We start from the raw sequence: 21,166 nt of genomic DNA, 5'->3' as shown, positions 1-21,166 counted from the left end.
GTATATATATATATATATATATACAGCTGTCTGTACAGCTGCTGTATGGCTTTCCTTTATTTTAAATAATTTTTTGCTCCATGTAGCCATATTAACGGAATATATATATATATATATATATATATTTTAACACACACACACACACACATACATACATATATATATTTTTATTTTATTTATTTATTTATTTATTTTAAATCTTGATTTCTGTTATTTTTGGCATGAACGCATGGCCGGGTTTAACATAAACGAATACTATAGTATAGAGGCAAGACTTTTAGAAAGGAGAGATCTGGAAATATGTCATATTTAAAACAATACTCAGACAATAGTGAAAAAACTAATTGATGTAGTCGCTTAAGGTTTTTTTTTTCTTCTTAAATAAGCACACTGTTAGACTAAACTATAAAAGAGAATACACGGCATGGATAGGCAACTTGATAATTGATGGCTGTAAAAACCACCAGGGGGCAGAATTTATTGGCTTCATAAACATTATTGGAGCGAACAATTTATTGTAAGTTTCTATTTCAAACCTATATATATATATATTAGGGTTTATTTTTATTATACCTAAGAATAGACTCAAAAGTGTGATTTTAGAGTAATGTAAATAGGTGCCTTGTTCAAATGTGCTTTAAATGACTATCATCCCATCATTATCTGTAAACATATCCATCTTCTAGATGTCAGGTCTTCTCCATTTTGTTCACATTTATAGCGTATTGTTCTCGCACGTTTCGCACACGTCTGTGTGGTTCTCGTGACGATAACAAGCGACAGCACCCTCCCGTGGCCCGGCAGACTAACTACATCGTTGTCAGTGTGCTCTGATGTTCTTAAATTAGATCAACAAGTGAAATGAAACAATAAGAAACTTTTTTTTTTTTTTTTTAAACTCACACACACACAAAGAAAAATCCAAATCACCTTCAGTGACGCAGTCAAACCGGACTGTTTACCTTCCTGGTGTTTGTTGTCAGAACGAGCGTGTCCACAAAACCACGGAGGGACTTCAAACCTTCCTCCACCTCGCCGGTTCAGAAGGAGCTTTTGTGTCCGGGCGGCCATAAAGCATGAATGGACTCAGACAGGCTGACCTCCCCCCTCTCTCCTGCCTCTCACACACACACACACACAAACTCTGCTCCCACCCCCTGTGTGACCTCGTTCTGCCGCGGCTGCCAGAGGGGATTTACGACCCAGAGAGAACGGCCGACACTTCTTTCTTCTGCTGTTCCGTACAAAAACAAGTTGACTCCGTCGTCCGTCGCTGCGAGGAAAGAGATCCGCTGAGAGACGTTGGATCAGACTTCACTTTTTGGTTTTGGTTCTTTCTTTTGTGAGTGTGTGTGTGTGTGTGTGTGTGTGTGTGTCTTCAGCAGGATCTGCATGAATTCTGAGGCCGTTTGCAACAAGTAGCTCCCTTGTTTCTGCTTTATTTTGCACGGAGTTTTTTTGGCTACAGGCCATTTGTTTCAGAACATTCCTCTGGCAGGTCAATGGACCATCTGCAGCAGATTTTATTAGAGCGGGGGGGGGAAAACCCCCCACACACTCAGTTATGGTTGTTATTTAACTTTGGAGTGGTTTCTGACTGAAATAACATGAACCCAACCTGTTTTTGTCAGCCGAGACAAAAGAAAACCAGTGATTTGCAAGAAGGCGATGAAATGTTTCGTGCTCGAAAAGTTGATTGATGTCATTGTTTTTCTTGGTGTCCAGTCAAGACCACGTCTTCAGGTCAGTCTTGACAACTGACTGCAGGTGTGTGGAAATTCATTCACGTGTCATCGCTTCCCTTCCCCAGATAATTGCGTCTCAGCACGGAGCGGCTCTCCCGTGGCTGCTTGTCCCTCCGAAAGCCCCGACTCAGCAGCAGAGTCGGCAGCGGCGGGGGCGGCGGCGGCGGCGGCGGCGGCAGCACAGGCGGTGGCAGCTTCAGTCTTCTCCTCCGGGCGCAGGATCACGCGGAGCCAGCAGGGGGCAACCAACACCGCTGCCAAAAAATACCCCCTGAGGCAGAGCAGGTCGTCGGGTTCAGACACCGAGGCGAATGGTGAGGCCTTCGTCCGAGAAGTGACATTTGTATTTTACAGTACAAGAGGTGAAACACTGCAGGAGGAAAAATACAAACCGGGGTATTTAAAAAGTTGAGCCGTAACTCGGGGGGACATAATTTGGATTCACTAGGAACGACGGTGTAGGATTAGTCTGATGAATGGAGAAAGGAAGGAAGTGGGGATATCCATGGTTCATCCTGCCAATACAAAGCCATTCAGCAGGGGCTGCCTGTCATCAGTGTGTCTCCGGGTAGAAGGAAAGATCAATGTTTCTCTGTAAATACTCCAGACTCCCGTTGCGTCACTGGAATCAATTCAATTCCTCGAAAAGAGGAGTGCCGGACATTCGGGAAGCGGAAGGTCTTTATACATTTGGTAAGGAGGAGTTCCATGTAAAACCTGGAAATTGAGATAAAAAAAAAAAAGTTTCAGTCAAATCAACATGGTTGGTTTCATGTGATTTAACTGTTTTAGTCACATCACAGACCCCCCCCCCCCCCCCTCCTCCCCCCTCCTCCTCCTCCTCCCCCCCAGGACTGAACAGCAGGTGGCAGCATTGCGTCAGTGTAAGACGACTGACGTCGCCTTGGCGTCGAACGCCAAACCGTGAAAGTAGAAGTGGAAAAGCTTCATGTTGAAGGCTGCAGGCATCGCGCCTCTGACAGTGGATTTGCAAATGAGGAACTTGTTATGTAGATTTCTTTTGCAATTTCAGGTGCAGAATAGTTCATTTTTGGAAAGTGGAGGCCTTGATTTTGTTACCAGTGTTTCGCACCAGAGGGCATCGTGAAGTCCCTTAATATTAAAATAGATCACATTCATTTTTTGCACTTTATTCAAAATGCGCTGATTCAGACATTTCATGTTGAACTAGAATGGGTCTGACATGTCTATATATTATAACGAGATCAAGAAGAGTTGTACCTTTAGCAGATGCTGCAGAAGATGATAAATTGAAATTATTAAAGCATTTCTAGAAGGAACAAGTGAATTAATAGCTGAGGTAAGAAAATAGCAAATACAGAATCAACCTCCATTAAAGCTTCATGCTCGACAAATACTATTGATTAGGAATTTGCGTTCAAGACGACAACTACCAAAAAAGTCTATTCTCCATTTTAAACAGCAAATCAAAGTCTGTGTCTTAAAGTGGCCATTTCTCTTGCTCACATCACACATTTTTACTCAGGATGTCACCTGTCAACAGTAAAACCTTTAATGGTTGCATAAAAACTTGTGGAGTTCCGTCATATTAAACTTTGATCCTAGTTTTCCAAGAGGTAAATTCTGCATTCTAAACTCTGAAATCTCCTCCAACTGTCAGAGATAAAACTGCCCTTCAGGTGGTCTCAGTTACGTTTATGTCACTGTTGAAATATTCACCAAAAAGAACTAACGTTTATGACTGAGAGACACTAAATGTGATGCTAAATGCGGCACAGATGTCAGCAGCCTAATAAACGGACTTTTAATGGACTTACTCATGTATAAGTAAGCAGACATGATGCTTTATCAGTCTCTCTGTGCTATACAGAAGTGTTTTTCAACCTTTTTGAGCCAAGACACACTTTTTTCTTTGGAAAAATCTGGAGGCACACCACCACCACCACCCAAAAATGGTAAACTCTGTAGCCTCTATTAACAATATAAAGTCTTTCTCATCAAAGTTTTATCAACAGGAATCCAGTAAATCCAGAAAGCAAGGACTTTTTTTAATAGTGCCTCCCTCAGTGTGAAACCTGGACCTGATGGATGAAGAGCTGAGATTTTTCAAAAACTTCTCCATCACTGTCACTGACACAGTACTTTGATACAAGATGGTAGCAGGAGGTGGAGATGAACCACACTGACGTCTGTCACTTTACATTTCACCGGCAAAGTTCTGTGCTGCCCTCTAGTGGCGAAGAGTATTTATACACGATTACTCTGCAACACTCTGTCGGCTGTGAGAGCAAATGTTTTTTTTTTTTTTAAATGTGAATTTGGATAATTTCCCACGGCTCAGCTGACGATCTGGAGGAAACACCAGCGTGCCAAAACATTTACTAATAAGGCTGGGGCTTGTTTACAATAATCAAATGTAGGATCGGTAACCTTGATCTCTCTTGGGTCCAGTGAAGACGTTGCACTGACTCGCCTTTCGTGTCCCGATTGGTTTGCGCAGACAACAAGCGGGACGAGACCCCCCCACGCACGCCGACGGGCAACGCCCCCTCCTCCGAGTCGGACCTCGAGGCCTCCAGCCCGAGCAACGACGTGGTGTCCTCCAGCAACGACGTGGTGGTTTCCCAAGAGGAGGACGAGCGTCTGGCCAAGGAGCTGTCGCTCAAGGAGGCCGCCGCCCACGACCTCTCCCACCGGCCCAAGCGGCGGCGCTTCCACGAGAGCTACAACTTCAACATGAAGTGTCCCACACCCGGGTGCAACTCGCTGGGTGAGAGCAGAAGTCACAAGTCACATGTCGCTCTTTATTTTATCAAGAGAAAAAAAAAAGATGCTTGTATCTCCCCGGGAGCAACAGAAGCGGCGTGACGCGATCAGTTCCTGTTGTTAAAAGCAGGTTTCTACGTCGTATCGTGAAGTCCAGTGATCCATTTTCAAGTGTGACTCTGTGTCGGTGTCGGTTCAGTCAAACCTTGTGGATTCTTTCAGTGCCAGTTGTTTTTGTTATTGTTTATATTGCCCCTTTGTTTGGGTGTTTTTTTTTTCCAGGTCATCTAACAGGACGACACGAAAGACATTTCTCCATATCGGGATGTCCTCTTTACCACAACCTCTCTGCTGATGAATGCAAGGTAGACACACACACACACACACACACACACACACACACACACACACACACACACACACACACACACACACACACACAGAGCATTAATACCGCTGTAGTTATCTGCATCATCTATTCCGTTGCCCCTCAGTCTCACATCAACCATTTCGCAGAAATTAATTATATCTTTTGCCCAAAACCTCGTCTCATCCCTTCTCAGTGCAACGTGGCAACATGTCAGTACGGCCCATGTTCTGCATTAGGTGGCGGTAAAGACTCACTGCAGTGTGTCATCACTACTATTATTCATTGTAGCCTGTTGAATCTGCATTATTCCTCAATGATTCTCCCATATTTCAGTTTCTGTGCTGAAGTCTGGGGTACTACTTCTACCAGCCCTTATTCCTGTTGCAAAAAAGAGCCATTAGAATCATCAGTAAGAAAGGTTATAGAGAACACACCAATCCTTTATTTATTGAAAATAAACTTCTTAAAGTTAAGGACCTTGTCGAATTAAAGATTTCGATTATTATGTGGAAAGCAAAACCAAAAAAAATCGCCAAACGACGTTCAAAGTAATTTTGTTGAAGAAACCGTTTTGCCAGAGGAGAAAATATGATTCTCAGAACGTCGTTGAAACGGAAACGTCCATCTGTTTATGGAGTAAAACTGTGGAATTTAAATGTTGTTCAAGTGTTTACAAATTGAAGAAAATGTACAAAGAGAAAATTCTGAGAGACGATGAAGATAATGGAAAATAGTTGACTGTTGCTGTTGAACTGTGAGACAAAAGGAGGTTGTTGTTGTTGTTTGATGACCTGGTGAGTCGGGGGGGGGGGGGGGGGGGGGGGACGACGGGGAATCACATCGATCTGATTTTGTTGTAAAGTTGCTAATAGGAACAGAAAACACAAGATTAATCTTCTCTCTGTTCCTTTTTGTTCATGTATGGATGACAAATATATATATATATATGTTGTGAAATGGCATGATGTAACATGAACAAATAAATACTGCGCTTATGGATTTACAACAAAAAACATTTTTTTTAAATGTTATCAAGATTTATCAACCTTTTTTTTCTTCCTGCACTGAGAACAGACTCGTTGATTCATTTAAAAGACGAGACGGGTTGTCGCTAACATCGACGTGTCATTTCTGTATTTTTAGCAGCTTATTTTCAAAAGTGTGTAATTGGGGAAAATGGAAATGTCTTCAGTAGTTATTTCGGAACGTACCAGAGGCAAATGAAGAGCTCGCACACAAACAAACACACTTGAAGATGTACCAGCAAAGCCCTTCAGGCTAAAAGCTCAAAAATCCACTTTCAGGTAGGTTTTGTTTTTTTGTTTTTTTTTGAACTCCCAGTCTGTGATCTGCCGATTTTTAGCATGTGGTCTTTCACCTATTTTCCAATTCTTGTTAGAAACACACTTGTGCCTCATGTTTTCCCTTAAATGTCGTAGTATTACCTGTAAGTGACACACGGAGCCCGGTGGTTGAAGCAAACTGCAATTTGAAATTGGAATTGTCAAGCTGTGAAGCCTCCAGGAAGGCAGCCGGCGCTCCGCCGCGCTCCCCGCTCGCTGTCGGCTAACGCTGTTGACGTCCTGTCAGGGCAAGGCGTCCACGCGGGACAAGCAGGGCGAGGAGAGGACGCTGTCGCACCGCCAGGACGAGAACAGGCACTCCACGCGGAGCCAGGTAACACGGACGTCGCCGTGACGACGCACGCTCGCACCTGAAACGGACAGATGCCCCCGGGGGGGGGTGACCCCGCCGCGTTCACAAGCCCACATCAAAACATTTACTGCACTTTTCATGAAAAAAAAACCCCAGATATTTTATCTCTGAAAACACAATAAATCTTCCCTCTCCATCTTAGCGTTTCTGTTTCTTACCAGGAAACCAAAATTCCAAAATAAGGATTTGTCCTTTATTGGACAAAGCCTGTCGCTTCTCAATCCACAAGATTTCCGTTCCACCGCTTCGCCCGCAGTGTGTGGCGAGGATAGTAATGTGCTTTTGCGACTGTCAGACGCCCAGTTCTCGGTCTCAGCGTTGCTCGTCTAAATAAAAATGCAACCTGCTGTACAAAAATGTAAAAAAAAATCAAAGGAGCTTTCTTCTTTTTTTTTTTTTTTTTTGAACTGACTGGAAATCTTCTGTTCACCCGCCCTCAGGCTGGCAGTAGGTGAAATAAAAACCAAGTCTCTTGCCCTTAAAGTCCAGAAGACTTCACATTTACGCACCGACTCTTTGTTGCCCCGGCAACCGCTCCCCCGGAGGATGCTGCCTTCCTCTGGATGAGTGCCGCTGCAATATAGCTGGAGATTTACTGGGTAAATTACAGGCGTTAACTGTAAGGAGAAATTTCTCACGGAACTTTTTTTTTTTTTTTTTTTTCTTTTCTTTTCCTCCCCTCGGGACGGCAGTGGAATGACAAATTTCAAATCAAAAGCTGTCGAATGCTGCAGTGGCGAACGATTCAATTTAATCTTGTTTTTTTTTTTTTTTTTTTACAAAAGAATGTGAACCAGCCTTTAATGTTTGAAGAAATAAGTAAAAAAAAAACTTTCTCCACTATTGTCCAGCCTCAGTGTGATCTCAGGTCCTCGGATCACATGTTCAATAAAAGTGGGCTGATTATGATACAAAATACCGTATTAGTTTGTACAGCAGTTGCAATATCTGATCAATTTTAGAGCGATTTTAATCAACATGCTCATTAGTTTTTAGACGAGGCGATAAGATTTATAGGAGATATTTTTCTAATAAGAAGATCCTGAATGTCATTTACTGATGAATGGAGGTGTCAGGTTTAGGCTACAGACATTTATTAAATCTGCAAGAAAGAAGAAGACAACACGAATGAGCTTTGGTTACTCGCGAGGAGAATGGCCTAGGAGCGTGTTCAGATTACACCTCCTACCCACTCTGAGCTTCAGACCATTTCTCCTGCGGTTTTATTTCATTAAACAAAGGGGAGGGTTTACAGGATACACATCATAGTAACAAAACATTCTGTGAGTTTTAACAGTTTATCAACTATGAATACAATCAAAGGACATCCCGCGCATGGGACGTCGAGATGGCAGCTGTGTGGAAGACGTGGCTCATCTTGTTTATCAGCCTCGGTCAGGTTGACCTGCTCAGAACATGTGATTAGTGAGCAGCGTCTGAGAGGCGCTGCTAAGAGAGAATACACAGAAATAAGATAGAACTTGAATATGAATATAATTAAGCACGAATATGGCAACTACATATAAAATTACTCTGACATATCCCCCCTGTTTGTCATATCTGTGCTTAATTTCTCACATCACTTGTAACCAGCCACTTCAATATTGATTTTCAGCTGCAAGATCATTTTTGCAAGAACACAAACATTTACACTCAGGTTTCTAATGTTTTACTGTTACTCGTAATCTTCAGGGTCTGAAAAAAGGTCGGGCAAGGATGGAAAGTCATCATCCTCGCTAATTTCAGAGTCATGATCAGCATTCCCCAACAACGGATAAGCCCGCGCCAGGTCCTGTTTCATGGGAGAGTTAGCAGTGTTGATTAGGCGGGTGAGAAGGGCGCGGATACATGGAATACAGCAGCAGCCACACGGGGTGAGAGTGGCGATGAAGATTGCCGAGGAGATCAAAACAGACATTACTAGAGCTTTGTATCTCCCAAACATATCAACCCAACCATCCCACATAGATGTGTCAACGCCAGAGTGATCTTTCATCTTTTTATTCAAAGTACGAAGACTCTCCACGGCGCGTGTGAGCGTTCCATCTGCTGCTGTGTTGTTCGGAATAAAGGTACAACATTTGTCACCAAACATCGAACACACACCCCCCTTCTCTGCCAACAACATATCAACCGCTATACGTGTCTGGAAAGCCGTCGTCGATGTTGCTGAAAGCATCAGTCTGCAACAATTTCTCAGAGATTTGAGTTACATGCAGGGGAAGGACGTTTTACTGGAATGATTAAAATTATGAGTGCACACAATCCTTGAGCTCGCTTAGGAAGGCCATCATAGATTTTGTTTGGGCCACACCACCACCACACGTCTGCTCGTGCTCATGGTGTGAATTTGGCTGGAGCTTGAACTGTTTCAAGGCACCAGGAGTTGTTTAGGCTTCCAAGGAAATGTTTAGGGTTTGTGCTCGTGATGTTTATGCAGGTGAAGTTCTGAGGTGCTACGGTGTATCTTTTATGTCATTAGTTAAGTAGTCAGTAAGTCTGTTTGGAATAACAGTACAGCACATTTTCATATGTTGACAATGAGACAATGTCTAAAAAAGAAAAGAAAAGAAAAAAAATCAAAAGTACCTCCGATCTAAGGCATCTGTTCCTGTCTCGAAAATTATTTTCCCCAAAAATTTTAACGCAAACTAAGTATTTGTTTTTCCTTAAACAGTTATTTAAACTGAATTTATTAATATTAAACAATTGAAGTTGATCTTGTTGGCGGTGCAGCAACATCAGTTCAGGATCCACCTGCAACATCTCACATCAGATTAGACAGTTCGATAATTTTATTAATGATCAACCACCAAAGAAATACTGACTTTAAATTATTGTCATTAGAATTTATTCTATGTGCTCCTTATTACCAAATGTGTCTTTTGAAGATTATCTTTTAACTCTCATCATGTTTTTTTATTGCTTTTATATATATTTATTGCCATTCCCCCTTTTATAACAGAAATAGAAAACATTAAATAATCTTTTACTTTTAATTTAACATTACTTTTAATTTAAAGTATTCCCCATTTATCCTTTATTCCACATCAACACAAAAACATCTCTAGTTGGATCACTGTGCTCCTCCTGTTCTCCTCTGTCAGCGTCTCCCATGAGAACTGTCCTGGACAAAACATCGTCTCGTGAGGAAGTCATGTTTCCACCTCATGCTCCTCGTCTGTGGTGTTTCTGATGTCTCACAACAATCTCTGCAGAGAACCCACGGTCTGTCCTGAACTTCTTATCAGGCAGGTGGTGTTCTCTTTGTACCACAAACAACGTCTGAGTCTGTTGAGGGACTGGACAGCGATGGTCAAGAGGACAAGAGGCTGAGAAGACAGTCCCAGGATGCATCAGTAGATTTAATTATCATCATTTGAATTCAAAGGGAATGGCTTTGCCCGTCGCATTAGTTTGACTTTAAACAGGTAAAAAACCGTAAAACTAGTTATTTTCATATCTCTTGGTTGGTTCATTTATTGGTTTATTAACTTTGTTCATACACTTTTTCCTGTAGAAAGTTGAATCACTAAATTTGGAGTTTGAAAGTATTGCCCTGGTGGTGGTCTGTTTAAATTGCATCTGATGGTTTGTTATTTGGACTTTTAGTTCAGTTCTTTTGATATTAATTGTTATGAGACCCACAAGATCTCTTTCTGAAACTTTTACTCCTGGTAAGTAAGTAAGTAAGCAAAATTTATTTATAAAGCGCTTTTCACAGATAAAAATCACAAAGTGCTGTACAGGAGAAAAGGTAAAAAACAACAATATAAAATGTATATACATGTGTAAAATTTAAGTGACACTAGTGAAAAAATACCCATCAACCAAAAGCTCTTCTAAGTAAACATGTTTTCAAATCCTTTTTAAACGAGACGACATAGTCTGCCAGGTAGACAGTATTAACTAGAACCTGTTCTGTTAGTTCTTTTAACTAAACCTGCTGGTTGGAAGTGATAACTTTAATTTAATTTAGTTTAATTTAATTTAATCAATTTATATTAACCATGTTTCTTTTCATTTATTTTACTTGTTAGATTAAATCTACATCAGTTAAAAACATTATTTTAGAATAATGGCTGGTAGTGTGTTTGATCTAGTTTGGTTTCTTTCGCTGTGTTGAGGCGGTTCCCACAGGAACCACACTAAGGCAAAAAGCATTATTACGATTGCTACGACGGTTAGGGTCCGGAGGACCACACAACCGTTTGACTTTGTCATTACTGCTCAGTTTGGCTTCCGCTAAGTCACTTCACGGCTTGGAATGGTTCTTCTGCTGACTTTCAGGTCTACCCAGGCTCTAAACGTCTGAATCCACCCTATTATCAGTCTTTTGCTCGCTAGGTGAGGTCGGAGACTCAGCAGTGATGATTTTACAATGTGATAAATGTATCCAAGTTTGCCTTTCTGCTATTTTGAATATTTTTCCACTAAACCAGCTCTTTCTGGACAAAAGCACAACGATTTTTAATTTAATTTAATTTTGTTCCTAAATTTTCTGATACCTTCTATGTGAATTTGTTTACCGAATGGCTTCCATTATCGCAGTAAATTGTTTTGCTATTCCGTATGTTGGGATTATCATTTTTTGCAAAGTGCTTTTGCTAATGTTCCAGTATCTGGATGTTTTGTTGGAAATAGTTCTATCCATTTAGAAAATGCATCTATTATCACTATCCTGGTTTTGGAAATGTATCTCCTTTTTTGTTTTCTGTTTTATACAGATTATACATACTGCTCAAAAAAAAAAAAAAATGTTATTATATTTTTTTTTTATTTCGTAAGAATTGATGATATTATTAGTGTACCATCCCTCCTGTTGAGGCATGGCGAAGCCCATGGCTCATTATTGCTCCTATTTATATCGTGATTTTGGTAGAGTAGGTTTTCCTTTTGGTCAGAAATAGATACTCTCTTTCTGCTGTGCTACATTTTTTATTTATTTATTTATTTTTCATTCTATTTTCTCATCCAATATTGTTAAATCTGATTTTGTTAGATGCACCTTTTAAATCTGGTCAAGGATGTACGTTTTTGGTAGACAGTCAAACTGTCATGTCTCGCATGATAAGATAGTTTGTTTTGATGTAATATCACAGACAAATACTAGCCAGATTATTTTGTTTCTGCAAAGGTAACAATCTATTATCTTAAAAAATTGAGAATAATTTGATCAGTTTCTTATTTTTTAATTTCTTGTTTGAGGTTTTGTTTTTTTTGTAAACTGACTCTTTCCAAACTTCATCTAAATGTTTAGTCTAGTTTTAGTCACCATGTTAGTTTAGTTTAGTTTCACTAATCTATTGTTGATTTTATAAACCATTTAATTCCTGGACCTCTGTAAAAGGTCTTAAATTTCATTGCACACATCAAATTCTAATTTTGATCCTCAAACTTTCAAGTTTAAAACTCGTATCTACTTTTTCCTACTGAAATGTTCAACATCGTGTATTTGAATCCCTTCATTCTCCCACTATGTGTGTGTGTGCTTTCTCATGGTACGACCTTGGCACGCTGAAGTGTATTTTACCTCGCGACACGGCATGTCGTCATTGCGTTGAGAGTTTCCATGTTTGTAGTCCAATCTAGCGCCTCCACAGCCTCTCATTCCTCCACCAGCAACGTCTGGTAGAAGCAGAATGGGATCGGAGCTGTGGATTTGTGTTTTCATTCAATGTCCTTGGTCTCCATAACAGCTGTTTGATAAGGAGGAGCTCTGATTCATGCATATACACCCAAAGTATTTGTTCAAGGATTCCTTTATTGATTCATTTATTTCATCCATTTATTTTATTCAGTTTATTTAGCAATTTTATTTATAGATTTTTTTAAGTTTAAATTCCAAATAACTTAAGTTTACTTTAGATACGTTTATTTCTTCACTAAACACATTAAAAGTAGTCCCGACACATTACTTAGAGCAGTTTTGTTTTGTTTTTGTGTTATCTCGTCTAAAGCCGTTCAGTGTGGAGACGTGTCTCCTGCACACACACACAAACACACACAAAAACACAAACACACACATACACACACACACTAACAAACACACGCCCAGTGTCGTCCTGAGTCCGTTTGTGTGTCATGTCCTCTGAAGCCATTTAGTCATGCTTAGTTTCCGTCAAAGTGTTTGTCTGGTCTTTCAGTGCAGTCCCTTGCAAAATGTCCCAGTTTCCCACAGTTCCAGCATCCATGTACTTTATTACCAAAATTCCCTCTACCTCTGTGTCCTCTAAAAGATCTTCCTCTTCCTCTCATCCCGCCTCTAGATGGTCTTTGGTAAAACACTTCCCCGAAGCCCTGCTGTTCCTGAAAACAAGCTCCCGTTCCCCCATTTGCCTCTTTGCTTTTCTTTTGTTTTATTACCTTCTCTGCGTGTATGGCGTGTGTAATGTAAGAAGTTCTGAGGTTGGTCATGTCTGTTATGAACTGTTCTACGTCGTCGCCTGGCTTGGTGGTATCTTGCAATACTGTTATTTTTTGTGTATTGAGGCTCCCGTCGAAGCCATGTTTTGTAATCCAGTTATCCAAATGTTTTACATTTTCTTCGCTGCAGCGTTCTACATGTTTACAATCTTTACAAGTTAATTTATCGCGCGGTTTAGGTTTTTTGGTGTTCCCTTGTCCCATTTTGTTTTTAAATTTGGACGGACCGCACTACTTGGGGTAGTCTATGGTACCGTTGGTCGACCTTTCAACAGGGTAGTGGTCAATCTTTACTGATCGTGGTAATTCTCACTTCAACCCTTTCAGGTGGAGAATTCTTGCCTGTGCATCCACGTCAGCCCACTACTTACTTTCCTGTTGTTTTAAATGGTGGCTGTAACCTAGTGGTTCACAGTCCACCCACTCATTCAACATGCACACTTTTAGTTTATTTCTTACGGAATTTTCGGTGACGCTGTAACCGTGGACTCCGCCGTCCGTTTTTAGTGTGAACTATTCTCAGGCGTCCACTCCTCAGCGCCTTTTTATTTACGGAATTTTCGGTAACGCCGCAACCGTGGACTCCGCCGTCCGTTTTTAAATGTGAACTATTCTCAGGCGTCCACTCCTCAGCATTTTTAGTTTTACCTGTTAGAGTCTAGAATTCACAGGGTTTTACTATCCTGCAACCCTCAGTCGCACATTTTTCTTTTTAACCCAAAACAATGCTCACCCGTCGGAGTCTTTTCCTCTCGCCGTTGGATGCCTTCAACCTGCGGGTCCCAGCACACGAAGCAGTGTCAGTTCCTGGAAAAGGTGCTGGGTCTCACCTAGTGAGGCCCGCCACGGCCGTGGGCTTGCTGGCGACGACCGCGTGTGCCGGAACCACCAGGCGTTGTTGGCATCCGGCTCGAAGGACCAAGTTAAATGTCAGGTTTAGGCTACAGACATTTATTAAATCTGCAAGAAAGAAGAAGACAACACGAATGAGCTTTGGTTACTCGCGAGGAGAATGGCCTAGGAGCGTGTTCAGATTACACCTCCTACCCACTCTGAGCTTCAGACCATTTCTCCTGCGGTTTTATTTCATTAAACAAAGGGGAGGGTTTACAGGATACACATCATAGTAACAAAACATTCTGTGAGTTTTAACAGTTTATCAACTATGAATACAATCAAAGGACATCCCGCGCATGGGACGTCGAGATGGCAGCTGTGTGGAAGACGTGGCTCATCTTGTTTATCAGCCTCGGTCAGGTTGACCTGCTCAGAACATGTGATTAGTGAGCAGCGTCTGAGAGGCGCTGCTAAGAGAGAATACACAGAAATAAGATAGAACTTGAATATGAATATAATTAAGCACGAATATGGCAACTACATATAAAATTACTCTGACAGGAGGCGAAGCAGGACAGTCAGTTAACGTGTTTCAGTCGGTCATGTTCACACCTGTGAGCCGCTTCTTTGGTTTTTAAGACTTGAGGAAGTAGAATCTGAAGAAAACACACACACACACACACACACACACACACACACACACACACACACACACACACACACACACACACACACACAGGACCAACATACAAAACTTGACACAAATGGGCCTGAAAGCACGGCGACAGTCTGCAGCGTCCCGCCGTCCCGCCTTCCCACCGTCCCACCATCCCGCCGTCTCACCGTCCCACCTTCCCACTGTCCCGCCGTCCCACCAGCCCACCGTCCCGCCTTCCCACCGTCCCACCGTCCCGCCTTCCCATCGTCCCGCCATCCCGCCTTCCCACCGTCCCGCCATCCCGCCTTCCCATCGTCCCGCCATCCCACCGTCCCGCCATCCCGCCTTCCCATCGTCCCGCCATCCCGCCTTCCCATCGTCCCATCGTCCCACCGTCCCACCGTCCCGCCGTCCCGCCATCCCACCGTCCCACCTTCCCACCGTCCCGCCGTCCCGCCTTCCCACGTCCCACCTTCCCGCCTTCCCACCGTCCCACCGTCCCGCCTTCCCATCGTCCCGCCATCCCGCCTTCCCATCGTCCCACCGTCCCGCCTTCCCATCGTCCCGCCATCCCACCTTCCCACCGTCCCGCCATCCCGCCTTCCCATCGTCCCACCTTCCCACCGTCCCGCCATCCCGCCTTCCCACTGTCCCACCGTCCCACCGTCCCGCCGTCCCGCCATCCCACCGTCCCACCTTCCCACCGTCCCACCGTCCCGCCTTCCCGCCGTCCCGCCTTCCCACGTCCCACCTTCCCGCCTTCCCACCGTCCCACCGTCCCGCCATCCCGCCTTCCCACTGTCCCACCGTCCCGCCATCCCACCGTCCCACCGTCCCACCTTCCCACCTTCCCACCGTCCCACCGTCCCACCGTCCCACCGTCCCGCCGTCCCACCGTCCCACCTTCCCACCGTCCTGCCTTCCCACTGTCCCACCATCCCGCCTTCCCGCCGTCCCGCCGTCCCGCCTTCCCGCCTTCCCACCGTCCCACCGTCCTACCTTCCCACCGTCCCACCGTCCTACCGTCCCACCGTCCCGCCTTCCCATCGTCCCGCCTTCCCACCGTCCCACCGTCCCGCCGACCCCCCGAGGTCAGACGGACGGACGTCCAGCGTTACAGCGTCTGTCCTGTGTCCTCCCAGGCGCCCAGCGAGCGGCAGCTCCGCTACAAGGAGAAGGTGACGGAGCTGCGGAGGAAGAGGAACTCTGGCCTCAATAAGGAGCAGAAGGAGAAGTACATGGTGAGTACGTGTGCAAATAAGTCGCACCGCCTGGATTTCTTACTTAACGTACAAACCCCCCCCCCTCCACCTCCACCTCCACCTCCACCTCCGTCACCAGGAGCACCGGCAGAGCCACGGCGCCGCCCGGGAACCGCTGCTGGAGAACATCACCAGCGACTACGACCTCGAGCTGTTCAGGAAAGCGCAGGCACGTGCATCGGAGGACCTTGTAAGAGAGAAAACTCATCATCACCTCCCCTCCTTTGCACTTTCCCCTCCCTCCCTCCCTCCCTCCCTCTCCTCCCTCTTCCCTCTCTTTTACGTGTGCACCCCCTTTTGCTACCTTGTTCCTCTTCTTCTCTGTTTCAGTCCGCACACCCTCCCCCGCAGGCACAGGAAGAGTCTGAGATATTTTTGGTAGTTTGGACGAATCACTTTGTGTCATTCTGTGTTTGCTCTTATATCTTATATATCGGCTCTTTTCCTTTCGTGACCCATCCTGACAGGCACACGTTTTTTTGTTTTGTTTTTTTTTTCCCCCGAGGGCGCCAGTTTCCCCGCCAAATAAAAAAGTTTAGTGACGCGTTCGTCAGCGGCTAATATGTTCTGATTTATTCGTGAACTTTTTTTTTTTTTCCCCCCCACCCCAGTGGTATACAATCATTGCCATGCATCTGTATGAAATGTGAATATTAGTGATCCAATTTTTTTCATTCATATGCATTTAATCGTATTTCTTTTTTTTTTTTTTTTCCTCTCATCCCTTTTTATTTTCTGGCTCCACTGAGGTTTTCCTGTGTGATCTTTGGTTTACGTCATCCTCTTCCCTGATTAACTGCGACGTTTCTCCACCTCTTTCTTTCTCCCTCCCGTCCTCCTCCTCCTCCTCCTCCTCCTCCTCCTCCACCCCCCACCCTCCTCGCCCGTCCGGTCCCGGCTGTGCAGGAGAAGCTCCGTCTGTCCGGACAGGTGTCGGAGGGCAGCAACATGATCAAGACCATCGTGTTCGGGCGCTACGAGCTGGACACCTGGTACCACTCGCCGTACCCGGAGGAGTACGCCCGCCTGGGGAGGCTCTACATGTGCGAGTTCTGCCTGAAGTACATGAAGAGCCAGACCATTCTGCGCAGGCACATGGTGAGGCAGCTTACCGAGAGACTCCCATTTCCCCGCTCGGCCCAAGTGTTTTCATTCTTGGTTGTTGATACAAAAGCTGTCATTTTAATCACGATGTCAAACTCATATTTCACCATCACTCATGTTCTCAAATGGCTCGGAGCAGTAAGATACTACCATGTTAGCTTTGCCGGCTCACAAGAGGCTCCGGTCCGATCAACCCGCCAAGGAAATTGTAGAGATTTCACCGAAAACATCAGTTTTGACATTTCACAGAATTTTGCATCAGAAAGTATCATTAAAATTGGCTCCATGTTGATATTTTAGTCATTTTCCGTGCTCATGGTTTGATTTTTTTTTTGGTGAAAACGTGGACATTTTCATGACGTAGACGGCGCACCACAACAAAGATCAGTTTAAATTTAAAGGTCATTGCGGCACTATTTCGCCAGACCGCCCCACTTTAGATGCGGTTGGGCCACGCCTGGACGAAAACGACTCAAATGAATTTGACACCACTTATTTAAATAATGGAAAATCGCAAATGTTTATATTTGCAATTGCGTACAGGTGCATTAAGAGCGTGTTCACAGAGCGGACTGTGGGTGTTCTTCAACATCTTGCGCTTATTTCTGCTCCGTTTGTCCTCTTGTGTCTCTTTTAAAGGCCAAGTGTGTGTGGAAGCATCCTCCGGGCGACGAGATCTACCGAAAGGGGAACATTTCTGTGTTTGAGGTTGACGGCAAGAAGAACAAAGTGAGGAATCATCAGCATTTACTCGTTTTTTTGATCTTGAAACAGTCTCCGTACGTACGAGCGTTTCTACCTATATCTCGGCAACCCCTGGGCCCACAGTGACCAAACTTCACATGTGGATACATCTCAGAGGGGGAAGGGATACTATGGTGACCTTGACCTAATTTGCATATTAAGTAGGTCACAGGGTCACTAAGTGCATAAAAACACCTTTTGGGCTCTGGAGACGTATTTTGACATAGCTTATGAAGAAGACCTTTCAGATTCTACATAATGATCTACTAGGACCCATGGAACACCCTCTAGTGTACCAAGTGTGCTGCCTTAGAGCTGGCTTTGTGAGAAAATATAAAGCCCTCCGGCGGGGGATTAGCCCAGCAACGGCCTTCTTGGTTTTTTTTTCTCACCACGATGGTGAACCTGCCTCCCTCGTGAGATGCGCCGGCTGTGGGACATCATGGCTTCTGGTGTCTTGTTTGTTCTCGCTCCCTCTCAGATCTACTGCCAGAACTTGTGCCTGCTGGCGAAACTCTTCCTGGACCACAAGACTCTGTATTACGACGTGGAGCCGTTCCTCTTCTACGTAATGACCGAAGCCGACAACACCGGCTGCCACCTGGTGGGGTACTTCTCCAAGGTACCGGCACCGGCAGCCTCAGAACTGCTGACACCAACGCTTTCCCCCCAGACATATAGAAATTAAAGAGCATTTCATCGGTCATAGTATAGTTATTGTTACTGTTTTGCAAGTCGTGGGACAGGAGACGACGTTACAAACACGGAAATACTTGATTGATGGAGCTGAATTTTTAAGGAGCGATTCCACTTTTAAAATAACGTTTAAAAATGGTTTTCTCAAGTCATTTTAAAATTTTTAAATGCATCTTGCAGTATCGTCTTGCAATCTCAGAAGTAGACCGTTGGATCCTGCCAGAATGAGCAGAACGCTCCCTGGAAAGACCATTAATGACCTGAACGATTTGAAGTTTGCTACCTGGAGACGCACATGAATTCATCTGTTCTCTCATGTACCTCGTTTTATGTTCTATTTAATTTCCTTTAGGTCACATACTACTGAAGAAATCCCCCCCACCTCCCTTTGAGGCGAACAAATATTCCACGTTCTATGATTATTGCCTATGATTGATGGCCGATAAAGTGTTGTTCCTGTTATTTTAGTGAACCTGATTCCTGCTTTGTGGCCGGGAAGTGTTGTGTTCACGCGTTTGTTGTTTCCCCCGCAGGAGAAGAACTCTTTCTTGAACTACAACGTGTCCTGCATCCTCACCATGCCCCAGTACATGAGGCAGGGCTACGGCAAGATGCTCATCGACTTCAGTGAGTACTGGGCACTTTGTGACCCGGCACGCTGGCCACCGAACAATAACACCAGATTTAGATCCTGCACAGAGTGCGCACTCCTGAGATTTACAGTATTGCAGTCGTCAATCGCACGCGGCGAGGCGTTTGAGCTCCGTCTGATTCGCCCTCCCAGGTTACCTTTTGTCCAAAGTGGAGGAGAAGGTGGGTTCGCCGGAGCGGCCGCTGTCCGACCTGGGACTCATCAGCTACAGGAGCTACTGGAAAGAAGTGCTGCTGCGCTACCTGAACAACTTCCAGGGCAAAGAGATCTCCATCAAAGGTCTGCACCCCGTCGCGGGTCGGGGGGGGGGGGGGGAGGGGGGGGGGGCTGGAAACTCGCCCAGGGGTGCTCGTTCTCCACACCTCAACCGCAGCAGGGCAGCCCTCTCTGGGCCTCGCGTCAGCATCTTCCTGCATTTCATTCACAATTTAAGAGTCTGTTTGAAACACACACACACACACACACACACACACACACACACACACACACACACACACACACACACACACACACACAGAGAAAGGAAGCTGTGAGGCTCAACGTCGACGTTGAGCCTCACAGACCGACGCTCTGCTGGTACAAGAAGACCTTTTGTTTGTGACTGTTTGTTTGTGATTGTTCGTTTGGGATTGTTTGTTTGTGAATGTTTGTTTGTGAATGTTCCTTTGTGAATGTTTGTTTGTGATTGTTTGTTTGTGATTGTTTGTTTGTGAATGGTTGTTTGTGATTGTTTGTTTGTGAATGTTCCTTTGTGATTGTTTGTTTGTGAATGTTCCTTTGTGATTGTTTGTTTGTGAATGTTTGTTTGTTTGTGAATGTTTGTTTGTTTGTGAATGTTTGTTTGTGAATGCTTGTTTGTGATTGTTTGTTTGTGAATGTTTGTTTGTGATTGTTTGTTTGTGAATGTTCATTTGTGATTGTTTGTTTGTGAATGTTCCTTTGTGAATGTTCCTTTGTGATTGTTTGTTTGTGATTGTTCGTTTGTGAATGTTCGTTTGTGAATGTTCGTTTGTGAATGTTTGTTTGTTTGTGAATGTTTGTTTGTTTGTGAATGCTTGTTTGTGATTGTTTGTGATTGTTTGTTTGTGAATGTTCCTTTGTGATTGTTTGTTTGTGATTGTTCGTTTGTGAATGTTTGTTTGTGAATGTTCGTTTGTGAATGTTTGTTTGTTTGTGAATGTTTGTTTGTTTGTGAATGTTTGTTTGTGAATGCTTGTTTGTGATTGTTTGTTTGTGAATGTTTGTTTGTGAATGTTTGTTTGTGATTGTTTGTTTGTGAATGTTTGTTTGTGATTGTTTGTTTGTTTGTGATTGTTTGTTTGTGACTGTTTGTTTGTGACTGTTTGTGATTGTTTGTTTGTGACTGTTTGTTTGTGACTGTTTGTGATTGTTTGTTTGTGAATGTTCGTTTGTTAATGTTTGTTTGTTTGTGAATGTTTGTTTGTGACTGTTTGTTTGTTTGTGACTGTTCGTTTGTGAATGTTCGTTTGTGATTGTTTGTGATTGTTTGTTTGTGAGTGTTTGTTTGTGATTGTTTGTTTGTGAATGTTTGTTTGTTTGTGATTGTTTGTTTGTGAATGTTTGTTTGTTTGTGATTGTTTGTTTGTGACTGTTTGTTTGTGACTGTTTGTGATTGTTTGTTTGTGACTGTTCGTTTGTGAATGTTCGTTTGTGACTGTTTGTGATTGTTTGTTTGTGACTGTTTGTTTGTGAATGTTTGTTTGTTTGTGATTGTTTGTTTGTGACTGTTTGTTTGTGACTGTTTGTGATTGTTTGTTTGTGATTGTTTGTTTGTGACTGTTTGTTTGTGAATCCCCCCAGAGATCAGCCAGGAGACGGCGGTGAACCCGGTGGACATCGTCAGCACGCTACAGTCCCTACAGATGCTCAAATACTGGAAGGGGAAGCACCTGGTTTTAAAAAGACAGGTCCGACGCAGAATCCTGAAGAAACAAAAACAAAACACTGAATAATCAACATTCCCTGTTTGTCCACGAAGCTGAATTAATTTGTTTCCCTTTAAAGGATCTTATTGACGACTGGAAGGCCAAGGAGACCAAACGGGGGAGCGGCAAGACCATCGACCCCACAGCCTTAAAATGGACCCCGCCTAAAGGGACGTAGAGGAGCTTTTCTTTTTTTTACACCTCAACCTCACACACACACACACACACACACACACACTGCTCTCTGTACACTGGCATGCTC

General features: G+C 43.8%; 1 protein-coding gene across 4 annotated transcripts in view; it reads left to right on the top strand.

Moving 5' to 3' along the window:
* Positions 1-21,121, top strand: part of LOC308141877 (histone acetyltransferase KAT7-like) — a 23,487-nt gene extending 2,366 nt beyond the window's left edge. Inside the window, exons 3-15 of one of the 4 annotated variants that reach the window (XM_080512116.1) lie at positions 1,826-2,059; positions 4,228-4,497; positions 4,776-4,858; positions 6,454-6,540; positions 15,643-15,741; positions 15,842-15,952; positions 16,669-16,860; positions 17,506-17,595; positions 18,092-18,232; positions 18,840-18,933; positions 19,091-19,237; positions 20,780-20,886; positions 20,984-21,121. In XM_080512116.1, coding sequence (XP_080368242.1) covers positions 1,826-2,059; positions 4,228-4,497; positions 4,776-4,858; positions 6,454-6,540; positions 15,643-15,741; positions 15,842-15,952; positions 16,669-16,860; positions 17,506-17,595; positions 18,092-18,232; positions 18,840-18,933; positions 19,091-19,237; positions 20,780-20,886; positions 20,984-21,082 — 1,754 coding nt within the window. In that variant the 3' untranslated portion in view covers positions 21,083-21,121. Of the gene's footprint in view, positions 1-1,810; positions 2,060-4,227; positions 4,498-4,775; positions 4,859-6,453; positions 6,541-15,642; positions 15,742-15,841; positions 15,953-16,668; positions 16,861-17,505; positions 17,596-18,091; positions 18,233-18,839; positions 18,934-19,090; positions 19,238-20,779; positions 20,887-20,983 lie in introns of all 4 variants that reach the window. The other 3 variants (XM_080512115.1, XM_080512117.1, XM_080512118.1) reach the window with 3 other exon arrangements.
* Positions 21,122-21,166: the final 45 nt, after the last annotated feature.

Source organism: Blennius ocellaris (assembly GCF_963422515.1).
Source record: "Blennius ocellaris genome assembly, chromosome: 16".
Lineage (NCBI taxonomy): Eukaryota > Metazoa > Chordata > Actinopteri > Blenniiformes > Blenniidae > Blennius > Blennius ocellaris.
Note: the sequence above shows the minus strand (reverse complement) of the source record. Positions and strands in the feature narration are given on the sequence as shown.